The 18508-nt window shown below is 43.3% G+C and overlaps 1 protein-coding gene across 8 annotated transcripts in view; it reads left to right on the top strand.

Moving 5' to 3' along the window:
* The window catches only part of GCNT2 (glucosaminyl (N-acetyl) transferase 2 (I blood group)), a 126908-nt gene extending 111443 nt beyond the window's left edge, over nt 1-15465 (top strand). For 6 of the 8 annotated variants that reach the window (XM_081245734.1, XM_081245733.1, XM_081245735.1 and 3 more), the window contains 2 exons: nt 6920-7012; nt 13102-15465. In XM_081245734.1, coding sequence (XP_081101860.1) covers nt 6920-7012; nt 13102-13292 — 284 coding nt within the window. In that variant the 3' untranslated portion in view covers nt 13293-15465. The remainder of the gene's footprint in view (nt 1-6919; nt 7013-13101) is intronic. The other 2 variants (XM_081245738.1, XM_081245739.1) reach the window with 1 other exon arrangement.
* Nucleotides 15466-18508: the final 3043 nt, after the last annotated feature.

Raw genomic sequence — 18508 nt, 5'->3', positions numbered from 1 at the left:
TGGCTTCTCCTACTTTTCTAAATTGATTTTCCAGAGTTGCGCCCATTTCCTGCACCACCATGAAGTTGTGAGGAAACCTCTTTCAATACACTGACACCAGCATTGACTTTTGACATTTAAAACCAAAATTCTTGCTTATTTAACAAGCTAAGAAGTATGCATCTGAGCTTAAATAATAAGCAGGTGCTGGGATTTGTTACCACATATACAATGAGGACCACGCTGTGTAAGAACAATAAGGAGAAAGTCAAGTCAATACAAATAAAACTTGCGTTTCAAAGAAACACATTCGTTTATTCAACAAATGCAATTATTTGTCTAATAAAGGCTAAGCCCCAAGAAAACATTCCTGCTTACTCTGTAAACACTATCTCAAATCTTTGTTTAAATAAGTCTATGAAGAGCAAATGAGAGAATTGGATTTTATAGTTTAAAATGTTTTCTCTGATACGATTAGTGTCTTTTTTGCCCCGTCCTAAAAATAAGGCAAAATAGATGCTTCCTAGGATACTTGTGGTTTGAGGTAGACGTCTACCCACATACCCCATAACTACCCTCCTGACAAACTAATCATAATCATAATTATAACAGCAACAATAATAACACAATCACCTAGTCCAATATTTAAAAAATATATAGTATATATATAATATGTATTGTGGGATATAGTAGTATATCCCATTAGTGGATCATTTCAGTAGGTTTTTTTTTTCTTTGGCTGAGTTGGGTCTTCGCTGCTGTGTGCCGTCTTTCTCTAGTTGTGGCGAGCGGGGGCTACTCTTCGTTGTGGTGCTCGGGCTTCTCACTGCGGTGGCTTCTCTTGTTGTGGAGCACGGGCTCTAGAGAGCAGGCTCAGTAGTTGTGATGCACGTGCCTAGTTGCTCCGCGGCATGTGGGATCTTCCTGGACCAGGGCTCGAACCCGTGTCCCCTGCATTGACAGGCGGATTCTTAACCACTGTGCCACCACGGAAGCCCCATAGTAGATGTTTTTACGGGAGTGAAAGGAGCAACTGGACGTTGGCACAAGTAATGGGATCAGTAGCTTTGGGGTTTCCATGTATGTTTTAACCTAAGACAGATTGAACTGCTTACTGAATAGTGGTCACACTGTATATTCAGGCTATTCCATCTTTTGCTTGCCATTATCTCCTCAAAATAATAAGCAAGGGGGCTTCCCTGGTGGCGCAGTGGTTGAGAGTCCGCCTGCCGATGCAGGGGACACGGGTTCGTGCCTCGGTCCGGGAAGATCCCACATGCTGCGGAGCGGCTGGGCCCTTGAGCCATGGCCGCTGAGCCTGCGCGTCCGGAGCCTGTGCTCCGCAACGGGAGAAGCCACAACAGTGAGAGGCCCGTGTACCACACACAAAAATAATAATAATAATAATAATAATAAGCAAGGGATACCTACAAAGTATTCGAATAGAGCTGTCACTAGAGTCTTGCTGAGTGTTTGCTCTCTCCCTAAACTAGTTGTGCAAGACAGGACAGATGTGGAGAATCAATGATTGGTGGCCACCTAGGCAGTTGCTGTAGGGCAAACTGAAATGGGTTGGCCCTGGCTAAGAGGGTAAAAGAAATATTTTTCAATACTGAGAAGTAGGACATTATTATACCTTCAAGTATGGTAGCCTACTGGGAAGCCAAGATAGCAACCAGGGCTGTCTGGTCCACACACAGCTAAGTGGTCCTCACCATCAGCACTAAAGCCTAAGGCGATGGCACATCCCTTGCGTGCCACACTCATCCATTCCTTTAAGGTTGATCAGTATCTCCAAATGCTGGGCTAAATGCTGTGAAGTCAAAGGCACCGTGACAACTGGCCCTCCACTCAACTCAGCTTTTCCCAACGACAGGTGGGCTGATTGTCTTCAAGGAGGTGATCTCGAGGTTCAAATGCATAAACAGTTGACCCTTGAACAACACAGAGGTCAGGGGGGCAGACTCCCGAAAATCCGAGTATAACTTATAGTTGACCCTCTGTATCCAACTTTCCTGTGTGTCTGAGTGTCCTCTGTATCTGAGGTTCCCCTGTATCCAAGGTTACTCTGAATCCAAGGTTCTACATCCATGGATTCAACCAACCTCCTATTGCAAAAGGCTGTAGTATTTACTACTGAAAAAAATCCACATATGAATGGACCCTCACAGTTCAAACCCGTGTTGTTCAGGGGTCAACTGTATTCTCAGCAGAGGGCACTAGGATATAAGTACCAGATTCCTTCATAAGAGCAGAACTTGAGTGAGAATAGGAGGATGAGAAGCTACCTGGAAACTTGATGAAGGCTGAGGGGAGGACTTCCAGGAGAGGAGGAAATGAAGCTGAGTCCTTGGCAGTGTCAACTGTAGCCCAGGCTTGACTGTGCACAGGAATCTTCTGGGGACCTTGTGAAGATGCTGATTCTGGTGCAGGAGGTCTGGGCGGGGCCCGAGATGCTACATTTCTAACAAACTTCCAGGTGATATTGAAGCTCTCAGTCCAAGAACCACATTTCAGAAGCAAGGGTCTATTCCCATTCCTGCTGGATATGGCTGTGCCTCACGGGTTCTTTGCAAGAAAAACAAAAAGCAACAACAAAAAAAACCAAAGTAGAATTCAACGTTGTCTGTGTTTGTCCCTCTCCCTACTTCTGCTCTTACAAGTGTAATTTTTAAAGCGCAACATGAATAGTATTTAAACAAACATGTTTGAGATTTGTCATCCAATAGAAAGTATAGAAGTTGAGGTTTGTAATTTTATTAGCAGGAGGTTAATAGGTGTTATGCGTGGGGGTTTTTTTTGTTTGTTTTTTGTGTTTTTTCTTGGCCACGCCATTGCAGCTTGTGGGATCTTAGTTCCCGGACCAGGGATTGAACCTGGGCCCTCAGCAGTAGAAGCACAAGAGTCCTAACCACTGGACCACTGGGGAACTCCCTATGTGTTTATTTTATTTTATTTTATTTTTTTGCGGTACGCGGGCCTCTCACTGTTGTTGCCTCTCCCGTTGCGGAGCACAGGCTCCAGACGCGCAGGCTCAGCGGCCATGGCTCACGGGTCTAGCCGCTCTGCGCGGCACGTGGGATCTTCCCAGACCAGCACACGAACCCGCGTCCCCTGCATCAGCAGGCGGACTCTCAACCACTGCGCCACCAGGGAAGCCCTGTGTTTATTTTAAAGACAACAGTCATTAATTATAAATGTCATGGTCTTATCTCTAGAATAATGGACTGTGTTTCAGAATAAGAGTCAGTTTGTGATGATCAATATTAATGAGAATGAAAGGGAAGAAAAATATTTTGTCCTTTTAAAAATGCAATCCTTTAGAAGAGGTTAAGGGACCTTTTGTCATGGCAATGTTTTATTCATACTTTTCTGCTATAGTTATTTAATCAAAATAGACACAAAAATCACATCAGCTGATGTTGCTGACATGAGTCAATATACCAGATTATCTCTTTGCTTTCCAAACCGCCCTCTCCCCACCCCCTAACTTAACCAAGGCGAGTTTTATTCTAAATTCTTTTAAAATGTGTGCTAAGAACAAAATAAAGAAGCTTCTTTTTGGATAGGCAAGCAGTAAAGTAACTTTTAAAGTAGTAAATGCAAACTAAAACAATAGGAAGAAATATTGCTTAATAAAGAGTGTTTTTCTTGAGTACTCCACATTTATAAACACAATTTTCAAGTTTGGCAGCAAGAAAAGAAGAATCTTGCCTGATAGAGAGCCCTCAGGGGTGATGACTCATACTATTTTCAGAAAAGGCTGTGCAAAATTTAATTTTAGCTGGGAGACCTTAGTACGATACTTGATTTAAATCCTCATATATTATTATGTGACATGAGGGCAAAAGAACAGAGCTTTTTTCTGTCTGAAAATGCACGTTTTCATTAATGTTTTTAAAGAGGAAAAAAAATTTATAACTAAGTTTTATTAGAGTACGGTTGCTTTACCACGTTGTGTTAGCATCCACTGCACAACAGAATGTATCAGCCATACGCATACAGGTATCCCCTCCCTTTTGGACTTCCTTCCATTTAGGTCACCACAGTGGGTTAGGTAGAGTTCCCACAGTGCACTAGGTGAGTTCCCTGTGCTATACAGCCTGTTCCCATCAGTTGTCTATTTTATACATAGTAACAACAATGTATGTGTGTCAATCCCAGTCTCCCAATTCCTCCCATGCCACCCCTTTCCCCCTTGGTATCCATACCTTTGTTCTTACCAAAATTTTTTTTTTTTTTGGCTGCAGTTGGGTCTTCATTGCTGTGCATGGGCTTTTCTCTAGTTGCAGCGAGCTGGGGCTTCTCTCTCTTCGTTGCGGTGCACGGGCTTCTCACTGCGGTGACTTCTCTTGTTGCAGAGCATGAGCTCTAGGCGCACGAGCTTCAGTAGCTGTGGCTCGTGGGCCCCAGAGCGCAGGCTCAGTAGTTGTGGCACACGGGCTTATTTGCTCTGCAGCATGTGGGATCTTCCTGGACCAGGGCTCGAACCTGTGTCCCCTGCGCTGGCAGGCGGATCCTTAACCACTGCGCTACCAAGGAAGTCCTACTCTATGTGATTAAATGGACCCTTCAATCTCTGTGACCCATCCAAAATTTACTGAGATGGAGAGGGTTATTGGAGATAGCACAGTGTTTCTCAAATAGGGAAATTTTGTACCACCAGGGGACATTCAGCAATATCTGAAGATATTTTTGATTGTCACAATTGGGGTGATATGTATTACTGGCATCAGGTGGGTGGAGTCCAGAGATGCTGCTAAACATCACACAATGCAAAGGAAGATTCTACAACAAGGAGTTGTCCAGCTTACATTGTCAATAGTGCCAACATGGAAAAGCCCTGGTTTAGCAAAATGGCAGCCTAATGCCCTCCTCTCCCTTTTAAAGGCTTTTTACGGTTCAAAGGTGAGTTAAATATTAATTGATAATGCATCAGCAAGTAAACTTTTGGTCAAAAGAACGACTGAAAGAACTAGAGAAGATGGGTAGATCAGTGCACACCAGTCTAGGAAAAACTCAAAGCTCAAAACCCATTGCTTGGGCTTCCCTGGTGGCGCAGTGGTTGAGAATCCACCTGCCAATGCAGGGGACACGGGTTCGAGCCCTGGTCTGCGAAGATCCCACATGCCGCAGAGCAACTAAGCCCGTGCGCCACAACTACTGAGCGTGTGCTCTAGAGCCCGCGAGCCACAGCTACTGAGCCCACGTGCCGCAACTACTGAAGCCCGCGTGCCTAGAGCCAGTGCTCCGCAACAAGAGAAGCCACTGCAATGAGAAGCCTGCACACTGCAGTGAAGAGTAGCCCCTGCTCGCTGCAACTAGAGAAAGCCCGTGTGCAGCAACGAAGGCCCAACACAGCCAAAAAAAAAAAAACCAAACAAACAAACAAACCATTGCTTGGGTGCTCATCATCTTTACTGGATGATCAGGAATTTTGTCTTGTTACTTACACTATCTCTTACTGCCCAGCACAGTGGTTGGCAACACCAAATGCTCAACAAGAACTTTAGCATATAAAAAGGATATTGTGTTAAGAGATTGCTTGAGTTCCATATGTCTAATATTGCAAACTTCATAGAGGAGTGACCCTGGAATCTTTCTCACTTATTAGCACTAAGGAAATAGAGTGGCCTGTTTCCTGAGCTTTCGCTTTAAGATAGATGTTATCTGGGAAGTCCTAAAATTTTTTGATAATAGCACTACTTACAATAGCCAAGACATGGAAGCAACCTAAATGTTCATCGACAGAGGAATGGATAAAGAAGACTTGCTTGGTACATATATACAATGGAATATTACTTAGCCATAAAAAAGAATGAAATAATGCCATTTGCAGCAACATGCATGGAGTTAGAGATTATCATACTAAGTGAAGTAAGTCAGACAGAGAAAGACAAATATCGTATGATATCACTTATATGTGGAATCTCATTTTAAAAATGATACAAATGAACTTATTTACAAAACAGAAACAGACTCGCAGATCTCAAAATTAAACTTATGGTTACCAAAGGGGAAACATGGGGGGAAGTGATAAATTAGGAGACTGGGATTAACATACGCACACTACTATACATTAAATAGATAACTAATAAGGACCTACTGTATGTCACAGGGAATTCTACTCAATATTCTGTAATAACCTATATGGGGAAAGAATCTGAAAAAGAATGGAAATATATATCTGATTCACTTTGCTGTACACTTGAAACTAACACATTGTAAATCAAGTATACTCCAATAAAATTTTTTTAAAGTAAATTTCTTTTTTAAAAATAATATTTATTATTATTATTATTTATTTATTTTTTGGCTGCATTGGGTCTTCTTTGCTGCACGTGGGCTTTCTCTAGTTGTGGCGAGCAGGGGCTACTCTTCGTTGCCGTGCACGGGTTTCTCATTGCAGTGGCTTCTCTTGTTGCGGAGCACAGCTTCTAGGTGCACAGGCTTCAGTAGTTGTGGCACGGGGGCTCAGTAGTTATGGCGCACGGGCTTAGTTGCTCTGTGGAATGTGGGATCTTCCCGGGCCAGGTCTCAAACCCGTGTCTCCTGCATTGGCAGGTGGATTCTTCACCACTGAACCACCAGGGAAGTCCCTTAAAAAGTAAATTTAATTAAAAGGCATTGAGACCAAAAATCTCCAGCTTCTTCACCTGCATTATGTTTTCATGCAATGGCATTTCTCGCAGGCTTGGGCACAAATTATGAATAAAACCAATAGATTGTTTTTGCTGGTGGCAAGTCTAGATCCATAGCTACCAACTATTCGCATTCGCACTGTAAGCCTGCTGTGGGGTTTTGTACCAATGATGAAAAATCTGAAATGAAAGATAATATACTGGGGGAAAATAAGCATGACTTGGAAGCTTAACTGATGAAATTGACACCTTTCTTTCTTGGTTCTTATTTCTGCTTTTCTTCTTTATCAACATTGCAGGTGTTCCTGGCTCCATGCCAAACGCATCGTGGGCCGGGAACCTCAGAGCTGTAAAGTGGTTTGACATGGAAGATAAACACGGAGGCTGCCACGGTGAGGCATTCATTTGAAACTGTGAGGCCACGCTGCTTGTTGGTATTGGCATGAAGGTTGTGGAATACAGGGGTTCTCACAGAGAGCCCTGCTGGTTCATTTAGACCAATCTGTGAATTATTAAACAGAGTAGCAAGAGGCTTCAAGACACGGTCCTTGAAAAGTAAATCTAAGTATCTTAAAGGCATTCTCCAGCTTATAATTACCTAGGGAGATGTAGAGGTAGGTTCAAATCATAATGGTGCTTTCTTCTTGCTAGTTTCTGCCTTTTCCTTATTATTCATTCCTCTTGCTGCTCCTTTGGGCGTGCAGCGGTTACGAGGAGAAAGTGGTCAGGATGAGAAGTGACGTCATGTTCTTACCACTGACTCCCATCCCTCATGTCAGCCTCTGCTCCCCCTACAGACAGGTTTCCAGGTGGCTTGGAGGTGTTTGCTGCAGCTCTGGCACGATGGCAGGTGACAGCAACAAGAGAGGTTTCCCCTCCAAGTGGATAAGAACTAGAAAACAAGTAGTTTTCATTTCTACAGAACCTTGTAAAGAAGGCTTTTCATCAGCCCTGGTGTATATTCAAACGCTTGCCTGGTACGTGGTGGGCATGTGTATTTGTTGACCAGGACCAACATAACAAAGTACCATAGACTTGAGTGTTTCAAACCACAGAAATGTGTTTCCTCACGGTCCTGGAGGCTGGAAGTCCGAGATCAACGTGTCAGCAGGTTTGGTTTCTTCTGAGGCCTCTCTCCTTGGCTTGTAGATGGCCGTCTTCTCCGTGTCCTCACATGACCTACCCTCTGTGTGTGTCTGTGCCCTAATCTCTTCTTATAAGGACACCAGTCATATTGGATTAGGGTTCATTCACATGACCTCATTTTAACTTAATTACTTCTTTCAAGGCCCTACATCTAACACAGTTACAGTCTGAGGTGCTGGAAGGTTAGGACTTCAACATATGAATCTGGGGGAAATACAATTCAGCCCATAACAACAGGCAGTAAATAGACATACAGTGAATAAGTGATCGTGCGAACAGATGAGTGAGTGAATAGGAAGGTTTGCCCTGTTCTCCCCGTGGTAACGAGGTTTGGCCTCCTCCCCTCTTCCACTCAGTCTACGGCTCTGTCCTCAGCCCCTCTTATCTACACCTAATATTTCAGATGAAAACCTCCAAACTGCTGCTTCTCTACGTCTTTCCATTACGCTCACCCTCCTTCCGGTGTCTGTCTCTCGGGGGTCCCCTTCCATTATGGATGGCAGCATCCTCGTGTCACTGCACAATCTGTTCTTAAGCATAGTCACACCTTTACCTCAATCAGCCCACATGTTCCCCAGAGGACAGCTCATTGCCACCTGCCTGCATTCTCATCGTGGCCTGCCCTCCTAGTGGGGGGAGGAGGATGGAGAGGAGGGTACTTTGCTCTTTGATCTCCTGGGTCTTCCTTAGAACATGGACCATTTCCATCAGTTAGGGTCCCAATATTGGGGATAGGTTGCCTTCTCCACTTCCTTCTATAACCCCGATCACCTTCCCTTTAGAACCACTGTGGTCATCCTCTGATCTGCTTCTCCACCTCTTCTCCAGCTGTGACACTTGACTCCAACATCCACAACAAGGACCCACATGATGTGGTTGCTTTACAGCTCTAGCCCTCCCCACCCCCGCCAAAGCTCCTGTCCACTGTGTTTCAGCCACACACACAACCCACCCAAGTAGAGCTTTACCTTCAGTCTCCTTGTCATCACCTGTATCCAGGACCTACCTCAGTAGAGAAGGTATAGTCAAGTCAGGTTTGCATTTTATAGGGACCTTCACCCTACATGACAGATAGGGGCCATGAAGATAGCCCCTAGCCAGGAACCTACACAGGGTACGATGTTTGGGTAGCCCACGCCCCTCTCAAACAAATGTCTCATTTTTTCTTCTCTTAGTATCTGTTATGCCATCTGAAAGCCATACAGGGTTCATAGGATAAAAAAATGTTTGTCCCCAGACCACTCTACAGGGAAAAGAAAAAGATATACTCCAGAGGAAATAAAACATTTTGCTAAACCAGCAAGTCAGTAACACAATCTGGACCTTTTCCCCTTGGCTGTGAGTAATAGGATTTGTTCCAAACCTGTGAGTGTACCCACTTTACAAACTCTCTTAGCATTTCAAATCACAGAGTACCATTCTAGACCTATGGTCTTGAACTTGGAGCTCCCATCTCTGATTACAGTCTCTTTGTCACCCTACTAGTTTCCTTCACCAACTTACATATTATATATTTTACTGCCTTTCTCCCCAGAACAGAATAGAAGCTCCAACAGGGCTGGGATTTTTGACCAATTTGTTCATTGCTATATCCCCACATCTGAAATATGTTGTTGTTGTTTTAAATGTGTTTGCTTTTTTAAAATTGGAATTTCCAGAGGTTTGACTTTCCTCCTCCTACTAGTTTCTTTCTGAGGACCCCTCGTCCAGCCTGTGTACTGTATCAGCTGTTGTGTGCTGTTCTTGCTAACATCTTAGGTTCCCTTGCCGTTTGATCCTACAAGGCTGATTCCTACACGTAATCATTACTGTCATCTGCTTTTTGCCATTTGTGGCTCCTGAAGCAGGACATTGCTGAAGAATGTCACAGAAGTGCCCTAAATTCACCCACTGTCTACCTTCAGCTAGACCCTCTGGCTGCCTACTTACTTATTCTTTTATTTACATCATTATTGTCCTGGTACTCTTCCCGGTGTACACCTTTTGAGTTTTTCTGCCCACCTTTTTTTTTTTTTTTTTTTTTGCGGTACGCGGGCCTCTCACCGCTGTGTCCTCTCCCGTTGCGGAGCACAGGCTCCGGATGCGCAGGCCCAGCGGCCATGGCTCACGGGCCCAGCCGCTCCGCGGCATGTGGGATCTTCCCGGACCGGGGCACGAACCTGTGTCCCCTGCATCGGCAGGCGGACTCTCAACCACTGCGCCACTAGGGAAGCCCCTGCCCACCTTTAAGCTCCCAATCTTATGTTAAAACAGCCTTTCTACTCTCAAAAAGTGATCAGTTCAACTTTAGGAAGAACTTTGAAGACATTTGATTAAAATCTTATCAATTCCTTTGTCATGTCATCCCTTTCCGCCATCTTAGAGCATTTTGGACCCATTCTCTCATTGTTGCTTCCTGTTTCAAGAGGAAAACTTACCTATCATCACAACCAAGGTCACCATCTGGTCCCAGTTGTGTGTGGATCCCCCTAAATTATCCCATTGCTCTCTTGCATTCTCAGTGTCTCCCCCTCTGCTGGTTCTTTTCCTAAGCAAAGGTGTACTTACTGCCTCTATCCTGAAGACCAAGCTGTCTAGGCACCCTCTACTTGATCCAGCCTGAAATCTCTCCTGTTCACTGCCTTTTTTTTTTTTTTTTTTTTTTTTTTTTTTTTTTGTGGTACGCGGGCCTCTCACTGTTGTGGCCTCTCCCGTTGCGGAGCACAGGCTCCGGACGCGCAGGCTCAGCGGCCACGGCTCACGGGCCCAGCCGCTCCACGGCATGTGGGATCCTCCCGGACCGGGGCACGAACCCGCGTCCCCTGCATCGGCAGGCGGACTCTCAACCACTGCGCCACCAGGGAAGCCCAGCCATTTCTTAACCATGGGCGTGCTGCCCACGTACCGAGGTCTTCCCACCCACTACCCGGTTATTCTTTAACTTCCTTAGACTCCGGCTTTTTTCTCCAGTGATTCTCTCTGTCTGCTGAACTTCCTTCCAGCCACATTGAGTTAATCACCAAGTCCCATCAGTCCTTCTGTGCTCTACCTCTAATAGCCTTCTTTTCCCACTCATGGCAGCCGTTAACTTTGAACAAACTCTCTGGTTTACACAATTACTGTAGTCTCTTGATTGGTTCCTAATGTACCCTGCAAAGCTCTGCAAAATTAATCGTGCTAAAATCTATTTCATCATTTGATTCTTCTATTCAAAAAAGTTCTTCAGGGGCTTCCCTGGTGGCACAGTGGTTAAGAATCCACCTGCCAGTGCAGGGGACACAGGTTCGAGCCCTGGTCCAGGAAGATCCCACATGTTGCAGAGCAACTAGGCCCGTGCACCGCAACTACTGAACCTGAACTCTAGAGCCCGCGAGCCACAACTACTGAAGCCCGCGTGCAACAACTACTGAAGCCTGCGCTCCTAGAACCCGTGCTCCGCAACAAGAGAAGCCACCGCAATGAGAAGCCCGCGCACTGCAACGAAGAGTAGCCCCTGCTCGCCACAACTAGAGAAAGCCCCTGTGCAGCAATGAAGGCCCAGCGCAGCCAAAAATAAATTAAAAAAAAAACACCGCTTCTCCAGCCCTTTCATAAGAAAGGGATAAAAAGGCCCAACCCTTTATGGGATAAAAGAGGCCCAACTTTCATCTGTTTTAAGTCAGTCGACCATAGTCGTTCTACCATATGCAAACAAATGCTGCAAAGAGTACCAATTTCCTTGTTTTGAACCTGTTCCCCAACAAACTCTATTCTAGCAGAAAATTCTCATCTCTACATTTTCCAGAGGCATTTTCCCACCTGATGCTTCCCAATCCTACCCACCCGTGAACTCTCCACACATCCTTCTCTACCCTTTTATTCAACACCTATTAATTTAACACCTAATATTTACCAGGCACTGTTCCAGAGGCTGGAGACACAGAAGTGAACACAATGGTCTCAAATTGTAGCTCTTCAGGAGCTTATATTCTAGTCTGAGGAGAAAGACGATAAACAAACAAACACGTTTGTTGGTAATAAGTGACCAAAGGAAAATGAATCAGGAAAGAAGGGAAGGAGGTCAGAGACAGCCTCATGAGAAGATGACCTTGAAGCAGAGACCTGGGTGGTGCCAGAGGGAGCCTTGAGGCTGTCTGGTAGAAGGACATGGTACAGGGGAGAAAGAGCAAACACGGATGGATGACTGGGGGTGCTTGGGACCAGCAAGGAGGCCAGTGTGGCTGATGTGAATGTGGAAGGGTTTTTTGTGGTTTTTTTTACAGCTTTATTGGAGTATAATTGCTTCACAATGGTGTGTTAGTTTCTGCTGTATAACAAAGTGAATCAGTTATACATATACATATGTTCCCGTATCTCTTCCCTCTTGCATCTCCCTCCCTCCCACCCTCCCTATCCCACCCCTCTAGGTGGTCACAAACCACCTAGCTGGAAAGGGTTATTAAAGGTTATAACTGAATGAGTAAGTGGTGGGAGGTGAGTCCAGGTGATGAGCGGGCCAGAGTCTGAGGAGTCTTGAATGCCATTGGTAGGAATTTGGCTTTTACTGCAAATGAGATGAAAAGTCATTAGAGGGTTTTGAGCAGCAGAGACATCTTCTGCTTACATTGAAAACAATCACTCTGGCTGTTGTGCTGGGAATGTACTAACAGGCAAAAATGGAGGCGCTGGAAACCAGTTATTGTAACAATTCAGACAGGAAGATGGAGGCGGCTTAGACTAGGATGCAGGTAGTGGAGGTGGTGAAAAGTGGTCAAATTCTATTAGTATTTTGAAGGTTGAGCTGACAGGATTGCTACCAGATTGGATGTGGGGTGTGAAAAAAAGGGGGAGAAGTGCCCAGGGCACTGAAGAATAGACTTGCTGTGGATTGTGATGGGGAAGACTTGGAGAGGATTAAGGACTTCAGACCTGACCAATGGGTGAGGTTTATTACTCACCTAAGAGGAGAGATAAAGTAGGGACTTGGCTAGACCAGGCTGGAGCTCAGAGAAGAGACCTGACCAATACAGCCCATAAAGACTTCTCCCATCTGTACACTTCTAGAACTTCTCATCCATGAAATCCAAAGTTCATGATACAGTCCATGAACGGCCTTGTGTTGCCTGTTGTGTTACTTCTTTGTATTATTTAACTCTCATTTTCTTCAAATGCATGTTTGTACCTCTTTCTCCCCGTAGAAAGTTTAACTGCCTCGTGGGCTGGGCCAGCACAACGCTGTTTCATCACAATCCCGTAGCCCTTGACACAGCGCTAGCCACGCAGCAGTCAGGCAGTAACCCTACCATTTTGCAAGCTCACTACCCCTGACTCAAAAAACAAGCCTGTTTTCACTGTTTCTTGTTCTCTTCCTTTACAGGCCACTACGTCCATGGCATTTGTATCTATGGAAACGGAGACTTAAAGTGGTTGATTAATTCGTCAAGCCTCTTTGCTAACAAGTTTGAGCTCACTGCGTACCCCCTGACTGTGGAATGCCTAGAGCTGAGGCTTAGAGAAAGAACCCTAAATCAGAGTGAAATTGCAATACAGCCCAGCTGGTATTTTTGACCTACTGCCACTCACGACTGCAGGAAAATCACAGCTGGAAAGGAGAGCTTTTCTTTGTGAGAAAAACTTGGCCTGGGTTATATGAACAGTGTCAGGGCCAAGGTTATGGCTTCAGGACCTGACTACATTACAACATGTTAAAATATTCTCTGGACACCGTGAAATATGCTGTCAGGATGGTTGCGCAGGGATGCTGGCGCTTTGGCCACTCTGGCAGTTCCTTGAGGCTCACTCTGTATCAGGCTAATGTTCTGATCAGTGATAAACTGTCCTCAGATTTGCATCTGATCCTCATCGTATATAAATGTTCTAATGAAAAGCAGAGTTGTGGATAATACTATTTAGGAGAAAACGAATTGGGTTTCTTTGAAGAAGGAATCTTTTATAACAGATCTCTAGCCACACATTGATGGATATCCCCTGCTCTTTTCTTACCTGCACGTAGGCATAGAAATCGCTTTTTTGGGTAACTGACCAATCTCCTTTACAGCTTGAGCTCCTAGAACTGAGAACTAGATCTTGTTCCTGAGTTTCAACAGTAGCATTTTCAAGTTTCCTGTGTCTAAAGTTCTGTATAGAATTTAAAGCCATTCACAGGAGACAGAATTTAAGACAGCAGTCCCTGCCTGCTGCTTCAGTAAAAGGCCCCCGGGGGGAATCAGTTTCTTGAATGTTTGTCAGAATGTGCTCTGATCCCATTTTCTTGTTTTCCATTGAGAACGTGGAAAAGTTCTTGAAGCATGAAGAATTTCTAGAAGAGAGGTGCTATTGCATGGGTTTAGCCTCAAGCCTTGAATATCTCAGAGTAAATCACTTTCCTTTATTGCCACTGCTCTCCACCCTGACCAAAGTGATCTTATCTGCAAAGTTGGAGACCAAATTCTGCCCCGTGAGCCTTTAAGGGGTCCATAGTGTTCTCTGGGTAGCTTTGCAATGCCTGGGGGGTCATAGGAGTGCCTGGATTTTTAAAAGCTTTCAAATGTGTGTGAGCCTTTTGGTCACTTATCCTTCGTCCCATTCATGTATCCAATTCATTCATTCAGCATCTGGTCAATAAGTATTTCTTGAGTGTTTATTATACACCAGACACATGCAGAGACAAGGAGGAGAAGTTAAGTCAGAAGCTTTTTCACTCTAAAAGTCCTGGCAATAACGTCAACGTGGGAAAGGCTGCTCTAGAGAATCTCACAGGGTGGTTGTATTTTAACACCTTCCTGTGCAGGGTTGTAGACTGTGATATCAGGCCCAGGATATCAGAAATTACAAAGTGAGGTCTAAATCAGATTATTCCCAAGAGAGAAGGAAAGGAGGAGACGGAAGCCGCAGCCGATTGTGTTCTAGGTGTTCTGCTTGCTCCTTACGTCTCATGGCCTTCAAATCTCACAACGCTCTTGGGAAGCTCGCATGATTACCCCCATTTTGCAGATGAAGTGAGTGAGGCTTAGAGAGGTTTTTAGTCAGCATTAGGAAACAAGTTCTCTGTCTGAGAATCGGGATTCTCTTATTGGTCTCCTTTGTTCATTTCCTGAGGTGGAACATTTAGAGAAGGTGAAGTAAAGCCATATTTAGCATCCCAGAATGGTCTCCGTGTTAATATTGAGAAAACGTCCTGTCACCTCAGAAGAATATGAAGTCTACTCTTATATTCCATCCAGTTCCTTGATATTTATTTATTCTAATGAAAAACAGTAACTACAATTAATGATACATTTAATCCACGCAACATTATTTTTTTCTGTAGTTGTGCCTGTTGAATGTTAATCATATTTAATGACTTCTAGTGACTTTGAAGTAAAGCCTTTTTTTTTTCCTGCTACTGAAAAAAAAGATGGAACTGTATTGGTTGATGAAGAGTCAAGGGGTAGCGAACACACCCAGAGCTAAAGGCAGAATCTGAAGATCACCTTTTTTTTTCAACTAATTTACATGACACCACTTGAGAAGAAGGGTTGCTTTACACTGGATCTTTCTCTTGTAGAACAAGAAATCTTTTGGAATAGAAGATGTTTACATGTCCATTGTTGGTCATTTCTTCTGTGTCTTAAGTACTTTAATATTGGAAGAGTGTAGTGTTTGGACTAGTGGGTTTCTGCTAGCCCTTGGAGATGCCCTGAAAACTTTGTTTTCGATGATGTTCCATGTTGTTTTCTTGGAAATAAATTAATATATTGTTTTCCACCTTTGGGGCTATTGTGTATTTTTATTTGATTGGCATTTGAAGATAATTCTCCTAACATTTTCTAAAAAATAAAAATAAATACATTCATACATACACACATATTTGTCTTAAAATGCCCATCCACTGAAAAATAATTAAGCTTTTCCTCTGTGGAGTGTTGGGGAGAATAACTGGGAATGATAGAGAAGAGAATATAATGGAAGATCAGTTTCATTTAAATTGGGTACAACCATTTTAAAATCTGAGGAAGGAAGAAGTTAGCCTTCTACTCTTGCCCCCTTTATTTATTTTTTAAAAATCAAGGTACAATTTAGGAAAAAGACATGTTAATATTATCATAATTATTCGATTGTCAAATGCCAAAGTTTCTGAGCAGCCTTTCAGTGCTAAGTTTGGCTAAACAAATTTTGCCTCTAACAGACACATGGAAAATGACAGAAATACTGAGGGAAATAACTCATTTCAACAACATCTGATGCACCATTTTTTTAATGCAAAATGTTTAAAAACTAAGGTGAAAAACATTTCAAACTACAAAAACAATAAAAATATATGTTCATAAAAATAGAAAGAATACATAAATCAACTATACTTCAACAAAAAGTTTTTTAAATGTGATAAAATCAAGTTCATAGGTAAAAAAAAATAGAAAGAATACAGAAGAATATAGAATAAAAAGTGAATTCCTTTCTCCAGAAGTAATCACTTGATTGGTGTATATTCTTAAGTGTCTTTTCAGTGCAGTGATATCCTGTGGCAGTGCTGTCCAAAAGAATTTCTGCAATGATGAAAATGTTCTGTATCTACACTGTCCAAGATAGTAACCACTCAATTTAGCCACTGGGCACTTGAAATGTGGCCAGTGTGACTGAGGAAATGTTACTTATTTTTAGCCACATGTGACTAGTGGTTATTCTACATCAGTTATATACATGTGTTTGTGTATATGATGGAAATATACACAAAGACACATGTACTGGCTTTTTTTTAATGAGTTGATTATAGAGACGTATAATAGAAATTATATCTTTTTGCAGCTTGCTTTTCTGGGCCCTTCAAAAATAAACTTTTACTTTTAGAATAGTCTTAATTTTACAGAAAAATTACAGATAATACCGAGTTCCCATATAACATAATCAATATATAACATTCGTATAATACATTTGTCACAATTAATGAGCCAATATTGATACATTATCACTATTACCTAATATTCATACTTTATGTAGATTGGCTTAATTTTTACCTAATATCCTTTTTTTGTTCCAGGATCTTATCCAAGTTTCACATTAGGTTTAGGTATGTTTCTACAGTCTCCTCTGGGCTGTGACTGTTTCTCAGGCTTTTCTTGTTTTGATGACCTTGACAATCTTGAAGGGTACTGGTTGGAGATTTTGCAAAATGCCCCCCACCCATTGGTTTTGGCTGATGTTTTTCTCATGGTTAGATTGAATTTGGGGGTTTGGAGGAGGAAGACCACAGAGATAAAGTACCATTTTCATCACATGATATGAAGGGTACACACTATCAACTTAGCTTATCACAGCTGATGCTGGCCTTGGTCACCCGGCTTAAGTAGTGTTTGTCAGGATTCTCCACCGTAAAGTGACTCTTTTTCCCTTTTTCCATACAACACTCTTTGGAAGGAAGTCATTATTCCGAGCCCATACATAAAGAATGGGGAGTTATAGTCCATCTCTTTTATTTATTCATTTATTTATTTATTCATTTGTTTATTTATTTTTAAATTTTTTAAATTTATTTATTATTTTTTATGGCCACACCGTCGGAATGTGGGATCTTAGTTCCCCGACCAGGGATTGAACCCGTGCCCCTTGCAGTGGAAGCGCAGATTCTTAACCACTGGACTGCCAAGGAAGTCCCATACTCCACCTCTTTTAGAGTAGAGTTTGTACATAAATTATTTGGAACTCCTCTGAACAGGAGATTTGTCTCTTTTCCCCAATGTATTTATTTATTCAGTCATTTATTAATATTAATATGGACTCGTGGATATTTATCTTATACTTTAGGTTATAATCCAATACTACCTTTTTTTCCCTCAAATCGTTCCAGCTTTGGCCATGGGTAGCCCTTTAAGTTGGCTCCTGAGGCCCTTTGACATACCCCCCCTCACTGGGGGCGGGTTTCTTGAACACTTTCTTACTTCCTGGCATTACCAGATGCCCCATTCGAGCATCTCTTGTTGTTCCCTTGTTCAGGTTTTAGGATAAATAAGTACAGTGGCCATGGCCTGAGAAGTACACAGTGATCAGAGGCTCAGATCCTCCGTTTAGGGTCTGGGTCACTTCACCAAGTAAGCCATCCAGACTAGCAGAGGTGCTAGTGAAGGATATGGGGAATCTGAAATGGGGAAGAGAAAAAGGAGACCCTGGGTATCAGTTACAGCTTCGGGACCAGCTGCAATGGTAGAAGCTGTTGGTCATTCCACTAAGCTTCCCTCCATAAGTTTCCCCAAGAGAAGACATTCACCCGATCTTGGAGGAGCTGCTCCCTAAACTTATAGGAAGAAATTGATCCAAGCTGCTCAAGCGTGGAGGCTGCACTGCACAAATGGGACCGCCCCAGGACTGAGGTCAGCCTCCTCTGGGAATTACTCTCAGCCAATGAGCGTGGCCTCACCCAAGGACACATCCCATCTGGGGTCAGCCTGCACCCAGTGCCTGGATGACGTGGGGCTGTACAGGCCCAATGCCCTCACCTTAACTTGGTGTGCTCTCTCTAGGGTGGACCGAGGTCTTACTGTGAGCTCATTGCAGTCCAAATTTTCTATGCAATCCTGATCCCTTCTCTTCCCCCACATAAGTATGAAATCTGAAGTGCTCCCTTGCACGCCACTCTCCAGTTTAGGGCCTGGTATCTGGAGAACCTGACCTGTAATGTGTTCCCCCTCCAAAGTTGGTACAAAAATTCACCCGTATTTTCTTTAACTTTCATAGTTTTTCCCCACATTTAACTCTTTAGTACTCATACCATCTATAACTTATTTTGTCACATGATTTCAGATAAGGTTTTA

This window comes from Mesoplodon bidens, assembly GCF_964165515.1.
Source record: "Mesoplodon bidens genome assembly, chromosome: 10".
In the NCBI taxonomy this organism is placed as follows: Eukaryota; Metazoa; Chordata; class Mammalia; order Artiodactyla; family Ziphiidae; genus Mesoplodon; species Mesoplodon bidens.
The sequence above is the reverse complement of the archived record's forward strand: the minus strand, read 5'-3'. Positions and strand labels throughout refer to the sequence as shown.